This window comes from Leopardus geoffroyi, chromosome D4 (assembly GCF_018350155.1).
Source record: "Leopardus geoffroyi isolate Oge1 chromosome D4, O.geoffroyi_Oge1_pat1.0, whole genome shotgun sequence".
In the NCBI taxonomy this organism is placed as follows: Eukaryota; Metazoa; Chordata; class Mammalia; order Carnivora; family Felidae; genus Leopardus; species Leopardus geoffroyi.
Window position 1 is genome coordinate 57,559,355 of NC_059342.1, and position 15,455 is coordinate 57,574,809.

The 15,455-nt window shown below is 50.3% G+C and overlaps 1 protein-coding gene and 1 long non-coding RNA gene across 5 annotated transcripts; one reads left to right on the forward strand and one right to left on the reverse strand.

The window, feature by feature from the left end:
* Nucleotides 1-363: 363 nt before the first annotated feature.
* On the reverse strand, nucleotides 364-8,432 carry TPM2 (tropomyosin 2). Of its 4 annotated transcripts, none has more exons than XM_045469632.1 (9): nucleotides 8,076-8,432; nucleotides 7,494-7,619; nucleotides 4,289-4,422; nucleotides 4,074-4,191; nucleotides 3,909-3,979; nucleotides 3,695-3,770; nucleotides 3,137-3,199; nucleotides 2,651-2,720; nucleotides 364-517 (listed from the first exon to the last, which is right to left on the reverse strand). In XM_045469632.1, the coding sequence occupies exons 1-9, from the start codon at nucleotides 8,187-8,189 to the stop codon at nucleotides 435-437; spliced, it is 855 nt and encodes a 284-aa protein (XP_045325588.1). In that variant the 5' UTR covers nucleotides 8,190-8,432; the 3' UTR covers nucleotides 364-434. The 4 variants fall into 4 exon arrangements, with proteins under 4 accessions (XP_045325588.1, XP_045325586.1, XP_045325587.1 ...); XM_045469630.1 differs by lacking the exon at nucleotides 3,695-3,770 and adding an exon at nucleotides 3,376-3,451 and having other exon boundaries at nucleotides 8,076-8,341; XM_045469631.1 differs by lacking the exon at nucleotides 364-517 and adding an exon at nucleotides 1,298-1,625 and having other exon boundaries at nucleotides 8,076-8,389.
* Nucleotides 3,905-13,999, forward strand: LOC123593566. The gene is made up of 4 exons (XR_006710381.1): nucleotides 3,905-4,013; nucleotides 4,686-4,770; nucleotides 6,183-6,280; nucleotides 13,696-13,999. It is a non-coding gene; the product is annotated as an uncharacterized LOC123593566 (long non-coding RNA).
* Nucleotides 14,000-15,455: the final 1,456 nt, after the last annotated feature.

The window sequence follows — 15,455 nt, forward strand, 5'->3', positions numbered from 1 at the left end:
CTGTGTAGCTTTGCAGTTTTGCCTTCAGATTGTGTTGTCTGGCCCAGCAGCCTGCTGGAATGGGGCAGTGCTGCAGACAGCGGGCTCCTTTGCCCTGCGGGTAGTAGGGCCAGGATGTTCCCCCCAAGCCCTGTGGGGCCTCTCTGCTTCACACAGCCTCTTCATAACCCTCCTCAATGAGCCCGGTGCCCCCACCCCTTGGCTCCCTTTGAAAAGGAAGTCCTAGTGTAGAGCTTGGACTCAGGCCCTGTTCAGTCAGGGGGCCTTCCAACTCCATTGCTCCCCTCAGGCATTCTCTTAGCCTTTTCCACTTTGGGAAACTACCACCATCGCCAACACCAAAGAAAGGTTTAAAGGGCCCTGTGACGCAGGTAACATCCATTTTATTGAGTTGGGACAGCAACTATCGCCCCGCTGGGGGGCAGAGCCAGCCCTCACAGGTTGTTGAGTTCCAGCAGGGTCTGGTCGAGAGTCTGGTGAATCTCCACGTTCTCCTCCTTGGCGCTGGCCAAGGTCTCTGTGAGGGGAAGCAGCACGTGAGGAAGGGCAGGGACACATGGGGGGAGATGGGGGGGGGAAGGGCAGGGACACATGGGGAGAGACAAACAGACTTGGTGTGGGTTGGAGGCATAGGAAGACATAAGCACTTAGAGGTCTGAGGACCCGGTGCCAAGGGCAAATGGATGGACTAACCAAGACGGACGTGGACTCAAGGCTTCAGGGTCATGGGGTGGGATGGGAAGGCTTGAGTCATGAACTAATTTGCCCTCCTTCTTTAAAAGGTTTAAGAGTGTTAGAAATGGAAGGAAAGACAAAGACTGAACCAGAAAAGGAAGGACCAGACAGACATAGACTTGAGGCAGAAAACAGACCTGCAGGGAAAGCCCCATGTTGTTGGCATCCGACATTTTTCCAAACTTTACCCCAGCCAGACCTTTCACAACCTTCTTGCGCTTCCTCGGCACCTCCCCACCCACTTCCCTTCCAGTCATTCCCTTAAATCCCAGAACTGCAGCTGAATGCTTGGAGGTTAGTGACAGACCTGGGTCTGCCGAAGAGCATGTCTGTCAGAGGCACTAGAGGGCTCATGGTGACTGATGGGGTTATGCATGCCCACATGCAGCAGTGACATGGTGACAGACTGAGGGTGCCATGTGGAGGGGGTTCTGGCATGGGCCACAGTGTTTTGTGGGTGAGCTCAGCAGGGGAGGAGGGGGCACAAGATTGGGGGTGTCTGTAAGAGCCAGGGTTTCTGTGGGGATGATAGAAGTGCTCTCTGGAGGGCAGGAAGACAGCATGGAGACCAAGTTGAGTTTATTAAGCAGCAGAAAGAGGTAGAGGCTGGAGGGTGGAGTGAGTGGTTGGATAGAAGGGTGAAGCAAGTGCCAGGGTGGGCGGCAGGTGTGGTGGGGCTTCTCCGAGGCTGCGCCCAGCCTGGCTGTGCGATGCTGACAACTTTGTTCCTCCTGACTGCCCCCTCCCCACAAAGAGAGTGGAAAGGAGAGGAGAAGAGGGGCTGAGGGGGCCACACTGGCGTGGGGCTCAGAGGGAGGTGATGTCGTTGAGTGCGTTGTCCAGCTCCTCACTGATGGCCTTGTACTTCATCTTCTGTGCATAGACTTCGTCTGGGGGGGGGGGGGATCATGGGGAGGGGGACCAGGTGGGAGTGTGGGAAGAGGGAATGGAGGGAAAGAGGAAAGGAAGGAGAGAGGGTAATGGAAAGAGAACAAGAATCAGAGAGAGGTAGACAAAGATGGAGTGAGAGAAACAGGCTGGAGAACAAGCTGGACAGCCATCAGGGCTCCCTCCTCCCCTCTCTGTATCCCTGTCTCTCTTGTTTTTCTCTGTAGCCCAAACTGGTTCTTCCCCTTGGAGCTCCTACCTCCCCCAGGGACATGGGGGTACAGTGCTTTGAATAAGCAGGAATGCTTGATTCAGGGGGAGGGTGCTGGAGCCAGAAGGGTCTAAGGTCCTAAAGTTGGAGATAAAATTGAGGCTTGCCTGAAAGCCTGGAAGCATGAGAAGTGGGAATTATGAAGGTGAAATGGTTATTATAGAATAAAAAGAAAATGCAGTTTAGGCACAACATTCTTGATACTAATGAGAAATAGTCACAGACTAGCAAATACCCAGATGTTCGTTTTCACTAAATCTAGCTTAAAACAGTATTTCCTATTAATGTCGTGAAAACCTAGATATTAAACCAAATCTCTCCATATTTAATAAGTCTCTATGACACAGCTCTATTATGTTGCACTTGGAGACAGGATTGTCTAGGTCAGTGCTACTCAAAGTGTGGTCTGAGGACCAGCAGCATTGGCATTGCCGGGGAGCTTGTTAGATATACAAATTCTCCAGCCCAAAGTCAGCAACTACTTTGGATTAGGACCCAGGATGCTGTGTTTTAAAAATTCTCCGAGGTGTTTTCATGCACACTCATGTTTGAGGAGCACTGGAGTTGACACACTGCAACCAGGTACAACTCCTCGGATGGCGGGTCACACCCTGGGAGCTGGTGGAATCCCAGGTGATCCAACACTAATTTATCCGTGGCAAGTATTATGGGATGGGAAAATAAGGGACAGACTGATAGTCATGGGGAGTGTGACCTGCTTAAAAAGCTTTGGATACAGGGGAGTATCCCTTTTACCTTCCAGGTCATCAATGGTCTTCTCCAACTTTGCCACAGACCTCTCGGCAAACTCTGCTCGGGTCTCAGCCTGGAAGTTGAGGTAAGACGGGAGAATGACAAAGATTAGGCCTCCCAGATACTTTCACTTAAGTCAACCTCCTCTTCCATCCCTTTTTCCAAAGTCCCTGCCACAGGCTGTCTCTGGAGGGGATGGGGGGCTTGAAGGGACAGTGGGGACTGGAAGGACTCTCACCTCTTTTACTTTATTATTATTTTTAAGTTTATTTATTTATTTTGAGACAGAGAGAGAGAGAGAGAGAGAGCATGTGTGCACTCGAGTGAGCAGGGGAGGGGCAGAGAGAGAGAGGGGGAGAGAGAAAATCCCAACCAGGCTCCACGTTGTCAGTATGGAGCCCGACACCAACTGCGAGATCGTGGCCTGAGCCAAAAATCAAGAGTCGGATGCTCAACCGACTGAGTCACCAGGTGCCCTAAGACTCTCACCTCTTTTAGCTTCTCCTCCAGCAGTTTGATCTCCTCTTCATATTTATCTTCTTTGGTGGAATACTTTTAGGGACATATACACGCCATTAGTAGATCGCCTCCACAAATCCTTCGCTCCACCGAGTCCACAGGCTGCTCCTGATCTTGTCTCCAGGGAACACCCAGCCCCTCCCTGCCTGGGCCCATCGCCTCCCTCCCCTGCAGGACCCCATCCTCACTGCCCCTCTACCCCCCTCTACCTTGTCCGCTTGGGCTTCCAGGGATTTCAAGTTGTTGGTAACAATTTTCAGCTCTTCCTCTAGGTCCCCACATTTACTGCAGGGGGTGTGTGGCAGGGGGAGGGTGTGAGGGCATAGTGTGGGAGGCAGTGAAGACGGCACAGTTGGGGAAGGGTGGAGGAGAGAAGAGAAGAGCAAAGTTGTGAGAGTGACAGTGAGCAGAACTTGAAGGCCCCAGGCTCTTCCCGACCCCCAGCAGGTGAGAGAACAGCCTGAGATCAGGGGAAAGGTGAGCTGAGAGAAGGCACCATTGCCCAGAAAGGTCCAGAGAGGTCACTACCTCCTCCTCTGAGGCCATCAGGGACTTGAGGGCCTGGTCCATGGTTCGGAGCTCCTCCTCCAGCTGCCTGGCTCGGCTGGGGGCAGCAGTTAGGGGTCAGAGGACAGGACCTGTCCCTATGGCCCCAAGCCTGGGAAACTGCCTCCCACTGTCCAGAGTGCCCCACAGCCACGGGACCAGGCCGAGTTTCACTTGCCGCCCAGGGTACCCTTACCTCTCAGCCACCTCGGCTCTTTCTTCTGAGCGCTCCAGCTCTCCTTCCAGGATCACCAGCTTCCTGGCCACCTGGGGGATGAGGGAGAGAAGGAGCAGAGCCTGGGTGAGTTACGGGGAGTATCTGGGGTTTGGGGGGGAGAAGAAAGTGGGACAGGGCTGTCACCTCCTCATATTTGCGGTCTGAATCCTCGGCGATGTGCTTGGCCTCCTTCAGCTGCATCTCCTGCAGTTCCATCTTTTCCTCATCCTTCATGGCTCGGTTTTCAATGACCTTCATTCCTCTGAATGGCAGGGAGAGGGGCGGAAGTGGTGTCAAGACCAGCAGAGACCGGCTCCCAGACCCTCCCCAGCCCACCCCTTGGGAGTCCCCCTGCTCACCTCTCACTCTCATCAGCTGCCTTCTCAGCCTCCTCCAGCTTTTGCAGGGCTGTAGCCAGGCGCTCCTGTGCCCGGTCCAGCTCCTCCTCTACCAGCTGAATGCGGCGGTTCAGGGAGGCCACATCTGCCTCAGCCTGTGGGGTAAAGGCCAGAGGTCAGAGGGGGCTTTGTCTACCTTGAATGAGGATCAGAGAGGTTTCAGAGGATAGTAAGATTCTTGTTAGAAAGAATCTGTTTCCTGGCTCCCAGACTTTCCACCCGTTCTTCCCCCTAACCAGCTATCTTCGTCTAGGGTCTATTGAGGCCCAAAACATGCATTTCTTAACAGGCTCCACTCCCCTGCTTCAGGGCCTCTTCTAACACGGTGCATAATTAGTCTCCCAATGGTTATCTGCAGGTCTTTCTGTACCCACTGAAAGCAGTATAAGTGCTGGGACCAGGTCAGAGGAGCTGGGATTCCTCCACAGCAAAGCCTGGCCCAGGTAAGAGGGTGGGGACACATCAGGCCAACCAGGCCTCACCATTGCTAAAAATAGCCAATCACAGAGTCAAGATCCCTGATGTCACTGGCTGCCAGTCAGTCTCCCAGTGAGGGGCTCAGGAGGCTAGCCAGGCCTCTATGGGACATCCATGCCTATAAGAAGGGGCTTCTTGCCAAAGGCTGTGTGAGTGACACATACTCATCCCCTGATCTGCAATACAGAGGCAAAACCATGGAGGTTTTTTGGGGGATGGTCCATTGAAAATGATACCTTGAGAAAATGAGGTCAGAGCAAGAAGGGCCCCCAAAAAGAAAAATGAGAGAAGCAGTACAGTTTGGTGTTAAGAGCACGGGCTATGAGTCAGACCATTGTGAGCTACCCTCAGCCATTTAGCACTTGTATGACCTTGAGCAACTTACTTAGTTTCTCTAGGCCTCAGATGCCTCTTTTTTAACTTTATTTATTTTGAGAGAGGGGTAGGGGCAGAGAGAGAGGGAGAGTGAATCCCAAGCTAGCTCTGCACTGTCAGCGCAGAGCCTGATGTGGGGTTAAAACTCACGAACCACAAGATCATGACCTGAGCCGAAATCAAGAGTGGGTTGCTCAATGGACTGAGCCATCCAGGTGCCCCTCCTCCTTTTTAAATCTGAGTTGATGCAAGCAGTTCCTCCTCTGTAGGCTGTTCTGACATAATGACTCAATCAACAGGATCACGTGGGAGGTTTAGAAAACTAAACAGGCTCGCTAGCTCCAGGCTCAATCCACTGAAATGAGATCTCCAGAGCAGGAGCTTGGAAATCTTTTTAAAAAAAAAAAGATTTTTTTTTTTTTTTTAAGCTTCTAAGTGATTCTGATGATAAGCCAAGTTCAGGAAATAGTAAAATAATATGTAGAAAGCACTTGAGCACATTGCCTGCAGAGTCCACACTCCATAAATGTTAGGTTGTTCCTGTCTCTCCCTCAGAAACTTATCATAGGGACCATGAGATTTAAGATTGGAAAGGAGAAAGGGCCAGTGTAGGGGAAGAAGTGAAAGAAGGAAGGGATGGGTGGCAGTCCTGGGGGCAGAGTGGGTAGAAAACTGGTCCTGGGAGGTAACCTGCAGCAGGGGAAACACAGCACCATATATAGAAAGTAGTAGCTTGTCCTCCAGGTGCTGGAGGCCACCTAGAGTGACAAAGGCCCTCACGGGCAGGGGGCCAGATGACTCAGTGTGGAAGGATTCTGGGGACAGCACTGGGGGTTGGGAAGAATGACTCTGGGGGACATTAGGGGTCTACTCTAGAGAGAGATGAACTCTATAAAAGGAAAACTCTCTTCGTGATAGTGGAGTGACAAATGATTCTGAAGAGTCTGGGAAGTCCTGGGGTCCTCATCACAGGACTGATATTTGCCATTTTCTGCTTTTCAAGCTCTTTCCAGTTATGGATGCTGCTCTCCAACCACAGGACAGGCACTACTGTCCCCACTGGATAAATGTGAAGAGAGAAAGGAGAAACTGAGGCACCGTGTAAGTGAAGTGCTGTGTTCAAGGTCATACATTAAGTTTGGACAGTGTTTGCTATCAGCTCCTGGCACTGCTTCCCTGCATCCCCAGCTCTGTCCCTGTCCTCCCCTCCCCTCCAGCCCCCACCCAGCTCCTTGGGTTTCCAGTCCTGCCTCCAGCTGCACCGGGCCTTAGTTATTTATAGAGCGTCAGATGCCCAGGGTTGTCTTTGCTAGCAGCTGCAGGTCAGTTCCCTCCCAAGTGCCAGGGCTGATGGAGAACCAAAACCAAGCCTAGAGGTCAGAGAAACCAACCTTGGGGCCGAGGGGCAGGGGGTGTGGGTTGGGGAACATGGATAATGGTCAATATAAACAGTAATGTCATCTCGGATCTCAGATGTTCAGACATGCTTTTTCTAATCCTTCCATAACTCCAACCATAGGCTCATCTTAATCCTCGATAGAAGGCAAGTGGGGAAATTGAGGCAGAGAATGGTTCAAGTACCATATCCAAAGTCATATGGCCATTCTCCAACACCAAGGTGGGGGTTGAGAATGGCAGAAAGCAGAGAAGTCTAGTTAGTGGGTGTGGGGTGGGCAGAGAAATCTGAGTGAACCGGACCTGCTAAGGTGGTTGCCTTGGCATTTGTAGCCCTGTCCCTCTGCCCTGTGGCCTGGCTTGGTCTCAAGGCTGACAGCTTAATGAGGGTAAATGAGGGGTCATTAGAACCTGAGCTGGGCTCCAGTGCACAGGAGGGCTGCTGGAGCCAGAGGTCAAAGCCAGGGAATTTCTAATGGCCCCCCGGGGGTGTAACTCAAGTCAGGCCCCATCTCTGGATTCCTCTCCCTCCTCCTGCCCAACAGTATCCACAGCTACACCCCACACACGCACATGGAGTTGCAGCCTCTTCTCCCATTTCCATCTAGAGGATTAATAAGATAGATGGTAAATTCTTGTACCACCCGCCCCCCAGGATGACTCACTGCTTGATCACTGTACATTCTAAGAACTGGAACCAAATGGAGTTACAAGGCTGTGTCCTCTAGGGGAAGTGGTAGGTGGTTTTGATTTACCCGCTGCCTTAGATTGTTTGTGCAAGCTTGTCCTAGCCTGGGTTTCTGAGAGGAAACAATTTCTGTCCTGGTGCTGGGGATGTCTAGGTCCCCTCCTTCTTTCATCCCCAGGTCTGGGACCCCTCCCAGTGCACTCTCCCACCCTACCACAGGTCCACACTCACATCGGTGGCCTTCTTCTCAGCCTGCTCCAGTTTCTCCTGGGCGTCCTTCACAGACTCAGAATACTTTTCCACCTCATCCTCTGTCCCCTTCAGCTTCTTCTGGAGGGCCTGCTGCTCCTCCTCCAGCTGGGAGAGAGAGGCCTTGGTTAGTCAGGCCAGGGACCCAGGAAGGAGGCAGGGGTGTGTGCGAGGGGGGGTACAAGAAGATATTTAGAGGCTGTCAGGGAGGAAGCAGGATAGCAGAGGAGGGACAGTGTAGTCAGGGCTGTTAAAGGGACCTGGTGAGGGTAGAGAGAAAGCTTCCAGCCCCGAGGAGCTGGGCACATCATTGATGTGCAGGGGGCAGGTGTGGAAACTGGGGGATTGCAGCTCCCCAGGTATGGTGGATGAGAGATTATGTGTGGCTCTGGCTAGGTCCCTGAGGGTACTGTGAAGGTCTACCCTCCCTCCCCCCCCTTCCCCCCCCCCCCCCCCCCCCCACTGGACACAAGAGCCTGGGACAGCAGGCCTCAGGCTGGGTGCACAGGGCCTACCCCTCCCTCGTTGGGGAGGAGGGGGTTGCACTGGGTCTGGTGCCCCCACCTGCTTGCAGCGGTCCTCAGCCTGCTTCTTGTCGGCCTCGGCCTGCTCGGCGCGGTCGATGGCATTCTCCTTGTCCAGCTTTAGCATCTGCATCTTCTTCTTGATCGCGTCCATGGCTGCGGTGGGGGGCGGGCCGACGGGCAGACAGTGCGGACTGGACGAACTGGGCGCACGGGTGGCCGGCGAGGAGGACCAAGCGGGACTGGGATGTCCCAGCCGGGCGGGCGCCTAAAAGGCGGGGAGGGACCGGGCGGAGCCGGGGGCCGGGACCCTCCCCCACCGCGGCCCAAACCTTGTAGGGGCAGAAGCACACCCCGGTGAGTGGGGGCGCGGCCGCCCCCTGTGCCCACCCCCTCGGGACCGCCCCCCTCGAGGCCCCTCCCCCCGCCCCCAGCCGTCGGAAGGTAAAACAGCTAAGACGGTCGGCTGGAAAAACCCCAGCCCTGCGGAGGGGAGGGGACCCTCGGGCTGGGGGCTCTGCTCTTACTCTGAGTGACAGCCCGACCCAGTGGCAGCTGCAACTGGGGCCCCTGGGGCTATTTCGGGGCGTGAGCTCACGGCAGCTGCGCGGGCGCTGGGTCCCGCGTGCCCCCCTCAGCTGCAGCAGCCGCTGCCCTTAATTTAGAAGTTTCCTGTAAATCCCCCTGGATTAAATGTCTCTTGGGAGGCGGGGCTCCTCCGTGGTTCGAGTACCTCAGTTTACCCTGAGTCCCAGACTCTGGGTCTGCGTTACCGACGTGGTAGTGACAACGGTGAGTTTCACCAGGGACTTGGGGAAACTGAGCCAGGAGGGGAGTCCAGAGCCCCGGTCCAGTGCGGAATGAGGCCCAGTTTGTTGCCCCCGAGGGCGGGCCTGACCTCTCTTCCCCTAGCTTCCCCGTCCAGCCCGAGCCGGTGGAGCCAGGGCCCCTCCTCTACCGTGACGGGGCGGCTAGGTACCCGGCTCCGCGCCCCGCCCGCCCTGCCCCCCAACGTGCCCCGCATATTTTCCCCGCGGCTCCAGCGGGACCCGGCGCGCTCCCCGCCCCCATCCCCAGGACGCGGCCCTCCGGCCCCCTCCTCTCGCCCTCCCCTCCGCCACCCCACCCCGCTTTCCTCTCTCAGTGGTGGCCCCGCGCGCCCTGCCTCCCCTCCCCTTCTCCCAGCGGACTCTCCCGTCTCCTCTTGCAGGCCAACTTTACGCCAAAATTTCTTTTCTGCCCTTTTTTGGGCTGTTTCCCCGTGGGGAGGCGGGGCCGGGCTGGGACGGGGAAGGCGGAGGGCGAGGGAAAGAGTTACTGAGCCCCCGGAGTCGGGGAGTCGGGGGTGAGATGCTTCCTCCCACCGAGGCCGCTAGAAGCTGCTCCGGGAGCAGCCGGGTCCTGGGGTCGGAAAGTGTGAGGTGCGGGGCGCAGGACTGTTTGTTTTCGTTTTTCCTCGGTGGGGGTGGGGGTGGGGGGGAGGAAGTGGAGAGCCGGTTCGGCGGAGGGGGAAGGGGTGACCAAGCGGAGGAAATTAGGTGGGAGCTCTATGCCTAGCTCCCCCGGGGCAGAAGGGTGGGAGGCTTGGATTTGCTGGTGGGGGTGGGAACCGTGGGAACCGTGGGCCCCGGGCCAGGGCCGCGGGGGAGGGGGTGCGGAAATGTGTTTAGATTTGCCTAGCTGCCTGCCTGCTACGAGTGGAACAAATCTGACCTTCGCAGTGTTCCTTCCAACCATCTCCTTGTTCTCCCCAGACTCAAGGAAGACACCTCCACCCTCCCAGTAGCCAGTGCTAAACCCCAGGGAGTTACCAAGCGCTCCCCTGTTCCTCACTTCCCACTTCCACTTATTCCTGTGGATTCTACTTCCTACACATGAGGTTCCTCCAAGTCTCAGGGGGTTGCCTTGGGTAGCTCCTTAGAGTACCTCCTTCCTGTGTCTTTTGGGGTCTCAGTCCTGGTTCCCCAATGCATATATTCATTCAGCTGAACCTCGACATTGTTACCAAAGTTGATGCGAGTAAGATCCTAAAATGCTCCAAAACCCCTCCCTATTCCCTCCCTCCTTTGAGGATGAAAATCCACATTTCTTAATATGGTATATAAGGTCCTTCGTTTTGGCCCTTGCCTACCTCTCTGCCTCATCTCTAATTCCCAACCTCACCCCCAATTCACAGACTTATATACTTCATGCTGCATTCATACTGAACTACATGCAGGACCTGGAAATGATCATACTTTTCTTAAAACTTCCACCTTTTATGCATTCTGTTCCTTCTAAAATTCTCTTCCGTTGGCTGATTTTTGTGGCCTTAAATACTCAGTTCAAATGATAGCTTTTCTGGGAACCCCTCCCTGGCCACTGCCCCTCTCATTCCCTCCACCTAATAGATGTATGTTCTTTGTGTAGGCTCCTGTAATTCCCCTCATAGTTCCTGTTATAATTGTTCTTGTACCTACCTGTGTGTCTCCTCCACTGGCTTGCGAGTCCTCTAGAACAGGGACCATCTTTTTCAATTCTGAATCCCCAATGCCTAGCATAGCATCAGGCATAAGAGTATGCACTTAATAAACATTTGCTGGGTATATTTTTTATGCACCAGCTTTCGTGTATATAAAACTGTTAACGTTGTGTGGATCTGAAGAGACTCATGGTTTAGTGCAGCAGTTCTTAAACTTTTTTTTCTTTAAAACTTGGCCTTAGAACCCCTTACATTCTTTTTTTTTTTTTTTTTTTAAGTTTATTTATTTATTTTGAGAGAGAGAGAGAGAGAGAATCCTGACACAGGGCTTGATCTCATGAACCGTGAGATCATGACCTGAGCCAAAATCAAGAGCCAAACACTTAACCAACTGAGCCACCCAGGTGCCCCAAAACCCTTATATTCTTAAAAATTAAGAATGGGTTTTGAAGATCCAAAAAGCTTTTGTTGAAGTGGATTATATCTATCAATACTTAACATAGTAAAATGGAAACAAAAATTTTAAATACTAATTCATTAAAAATAACAAGTAAACCCATTACAGATTAACCCTGTTAGCATACATTTTTTTATTGAACTATAACTAATGTATGATGTTATATTAGTTTCAGGTGTACAACATATTGCTTCAACAACTATACATCACTCAACTCAAAGCTTGTCACAGTAACTGTAGTCACCATCTGTCACCATATGTTATTACAATATTATTGACTATATTCCCTATGCTCTACTTTTCATTTCCATGACATTTATTTTATAACTGGAAGTTTGTATCACTTAATATTATCCCTTTATCTATTTCATCTATCCCCTTCCACCTTCCCACTGGCAACCACCAGTTTGTTCTCTGTATTTAAGAGTCTATTGTTGTTTTTTGTTTGTTCATCTGTTTTTTAGATCCCACATACATGAGAAATCAAATGGTATTTATCTTCCTCTGACTTATTTCACTTAGCATAATACCCTCTGTCTAGGTCCATCCATGTTGTTGCAAATGGCAAGATCTCATTCCTTTTTTTTTTTTTTAATGTTATTATTTATTTATTTACTTATTTATTTTTAATGTTTTTAACGTTTATTTATTTTTGAGACAGAGAGAGACAGAGCATGAACAGGGGAGGGGCAGAGAGAGAGGGAGACACAGAATCTGAAACAGGCTCCAGGCTCTGAGCTGTCAGCACAGAGCCCGACGTGGGACTTGAACTCACAAACCGTGAGGTCATGACCTGAGCCGAAGTCGGAAGCTTAACCGACTGAGCCACCCAGGCGCCCCAATGTTATTATTTATTTTGAGAGTGAGAGCACATGTATGCACATGTGCTTTGGGGGGAGGCAGAAAGAAGAGAGAGAATCCCAAGTAGGCTCCATGTGTCAGTATAGAGCCTGATGCAAAGCTTGGTCCCATGATCCTGGGATTATGACCTAAGCCAAAATCTAGAGTCAGATGCTTAACTGACTGAGCCACCCAAGATCTCATTCTTTTTTATGGCAGAGTATCACATCTTTATCTGTTCATCTGTTGATGGATACTTAGGTTGCTTCCATATCTTGGCTGTTGTAAATAATGCTGCAGTAAATGTAGGGTTCATACATCTTTTTGAAATAGGATCTTCATTTTCTTTGGGTAGTTATCCAGTAGTGGAATTACTGGGTCATATAGTTTTTCTATTTTTATTTTTTTCAGGAAACTCCATACTGTTTTCCATAGTATTTGCACCAATTTACATTCTCACCAACAGTACACAAGGGTCCCTTTTTCTCCACATCCTTGCCAACACTTGTTATTTTCTTACCTTTTTGATACTAGCCATTCTGACTGGTGTGGAGTGATATCTCATTGTGATTTTGATTTGCATTTCCCTAATGATTAATGATGTTGAGCATCTTTTCATGTGTCTGTTGGCCATCTGTATGTCTTCTTTGGAAAAAAATGTCTACTTAGGTCCTCTGCCCATTTTTTAATCAGACTGTATTTTTTTTGGTGTTGAGTTGTTTAAGTTCTTTATATATATTGGATATTAACCTCTTATCAGATATATCAGTTGCAAATATCCTCTGCCATTCATTAGGTTGCCTTTTGTTTGTTTATTTATTTATTTTGAGAGAGAGAGAGTGCACACACATGTGCGTAGGGGAGGGGCAGAGGGAGAGGGAGAGAGAGAATTTCAAGCAGGCTCTGTGCGGGCTCCATGTCACAACTATGAGATGTTGACCTGAGCCGAAATCAAGAGTCTGGTGCTCAACTGACCGAGGCACCCTTGTAGGTTGCCTTTTCCTTTGGTTGATGGTTTCCTTTGCTGTGCAAAATCTTTCTATTTTTTTTTTTTAATGATAATTTTTAAAAATTTTTTTGTATTTTCTTTTAGAGAGAGAGCATGAGCCGGGAGAGGGGCAGAGGGAGAGAGAGACTCTTAAGCCTGCTGCGGGGCTTGATTCCACTACCCTGGAATCATGACCTGAGCTGAAATCCAAGTTGGAAGCTCAACCAACACCCCCATGCACCCCCAAAAGTTTTCTATTTGAACATAAAAATTTTTAATGAAAACTATTTTCACTTCCCTAAATTAGTGACAGGATGGCAGTTATTTTACATTTTTTATAAATCTCTTTAATATCTGGCTTAATAGAGGATGTATGGATTCTCAAAATCTACTTGTGCTTTCTATTGATATATGGTGGTTTATTTGAAGTACTGTATATGAAGAAAATCTAGCCTCACCCAGATATATAGCTAGAAAAGAGAGTAGTATATTTCTAGCCTTTTCAGGTAATCATGTGTATTCTTCTCCAATACTACCTTAAAACTGGACAAATGGTTGTTTCTTAAGGGTTATTTGCAATGTGGAATCTGAAACCACATCAATAACTTTTTTGTACTATGTTACATTAAAATCCATTGGTCTGTGTTGCACTGTGGTTGGATCGTTTACCCAGGGAGAATGATGTAATATCATGCAGTGGTCATTTGGAAAATACTGATTCACTGAACTATGCAAATGTTCCGGATATTGACACATTTCATTATACATTATAAAAAGAAATAAAATTCCTTAATATGAGGATTGTTTTTAACAGAAGAGTCCAAGTTTTAAGTTAGGGAAAGCTGTAAAGCTCATGGTAGCAGACCCAAGTTTTCAGAATCCTTACTTGAAAGCTCAAATTGTATCATTCCTAGGCAACAAATACTGTTGGTTTTTCCCTGATATTATGGAGTCACTTTGTTCCTTTTTGAGAGAAGTTCTGCCTGACACCAAAGTCCACTAGCCCTGATTTGTCCACCGGTTGTTTTCAAGTGTGTGTGGTCTTCTGTGAGAAAAGCAGCTAGCTCAGCTCACAACTCAAACGATTGTGTAAGTGCTTTCCTCCAGACACCACCGTACTTTGGTGTGCAGCTTCCCGATTCATCACATGGAATATTGAGAAGACTTGTTACTCAGGGATTTACGTGGAATAAAGTTAATAATTTTTTTATTGCTTCACCAAAGACATTTTTTTGTTTATTTATTTATTTTGAGAGAGAAAGCTGGGGAGGGGCAGAGAGAGAGGGGGACAGAGGACCCAAAGCGGGCTGTGTGCTGAGAGCAGACAGCCTGATGTGGGGCTTAAACTCAGGAACTGAGAGATCATGACCTGAGCCAAAGTCAGATACCTAACCAACTGAGCCACCCAAGAGCCCCAAGGACATTCTTAAGTGAAGCTGGCATTTACCTCTTGAATTGCTAGTGCATGGTGGTGAAGAATCACAGTGACTGTTAGTGCAGTTTGGGCCAGGGCCGCGATGTGTGCTAAGGCAATGTTACCCACCATTATTTTTGCAGTGTCGGTACAAATGTTGGGTGCCGTGAAGGAGAAAAGTGCCTTAGTATTATGAAAATTAACTTGAACTTGAGGATTTCTGAAAGGGTCTTGGGCACCCTTAGGTGGACCACATTTTAAGAACTGCTGGTCTAATGGGTATTTGAGCCTCTCCCCAGAAGGCTCCCTGCTGTACCACTAGTGAGAGGTATGTGACTGGTCACAGTTCCTGAGGACATGGCGGGGAAGTGGTGGAAGGAATAAGCAGCTGCCCTGGGCTTATAGCTGGAGGAGTTCAGACAGTCTGGACTACCACTCGTTGGGGAGGCTGTGGAAGGGATTTGATCTCTATGGTTCCCAAGTCACGACACTAGGACATTGAATCTGGGGTTAGGGGGCCACAGTGGTATGTACTGGAGTTGCCAGGTCTCTGCGTCAGAGGTGATAATGCATCTTTCTTTTCCAGTGCTTAGCCTGGGCATGGCTTAGCAAATATTGAATGAATTAATCACAAGTGACAGGAGTGATGGTAGGAAGTTGGCACCTTCCATATGGGCTGCCCTGGGGAGGGCAAAGCAATTGCATCTACTTTAAACTTATTCTAATGCAGCGGGAATGGAAGATGTCACGGCTTCAAGGAGGTGAAAGGTGCCTAGAGTAGTAGTGGGTGGTGTTTGTGTTTTACTTGGAGGGGGAGGCAAGGAATTAACCTCCTGGGCAACAGGGCTGGTTAAAGAACCACGCATGAAAATAGCGACAGGCCTGAGAACTGCCATGTGGTCCACGCTGTGTGGGCAGAGGTGGTGAATGTGGACGGGAGGGGAAGTGACAGCCACCTCCCTGACCACCTCCCTCTGCTTAACCTCAAAGACAGGCATGGCAGCTGGAACAGGGCTGCCAGTAGCAGGGAGCTGTGCCCGCTAACCAAGACACCCGGGTCAAGCTTTTTCAGTTTTTTTCTTCCAGCGCTGTTCTCGGCAGGAGTAACAGGCCCAGGAGGGCCCAGAGGTCCCCCAGCACATCAACAGTAGAACCTAGCCGGTGCAGCCTCAGGGGGTATTTTGCTTGTTAGGACCCTCAACCAAATCTGTGGCCATAGTTCTCTGAGGCTCAGACACTTGTATCTTATCGGCTTATTCT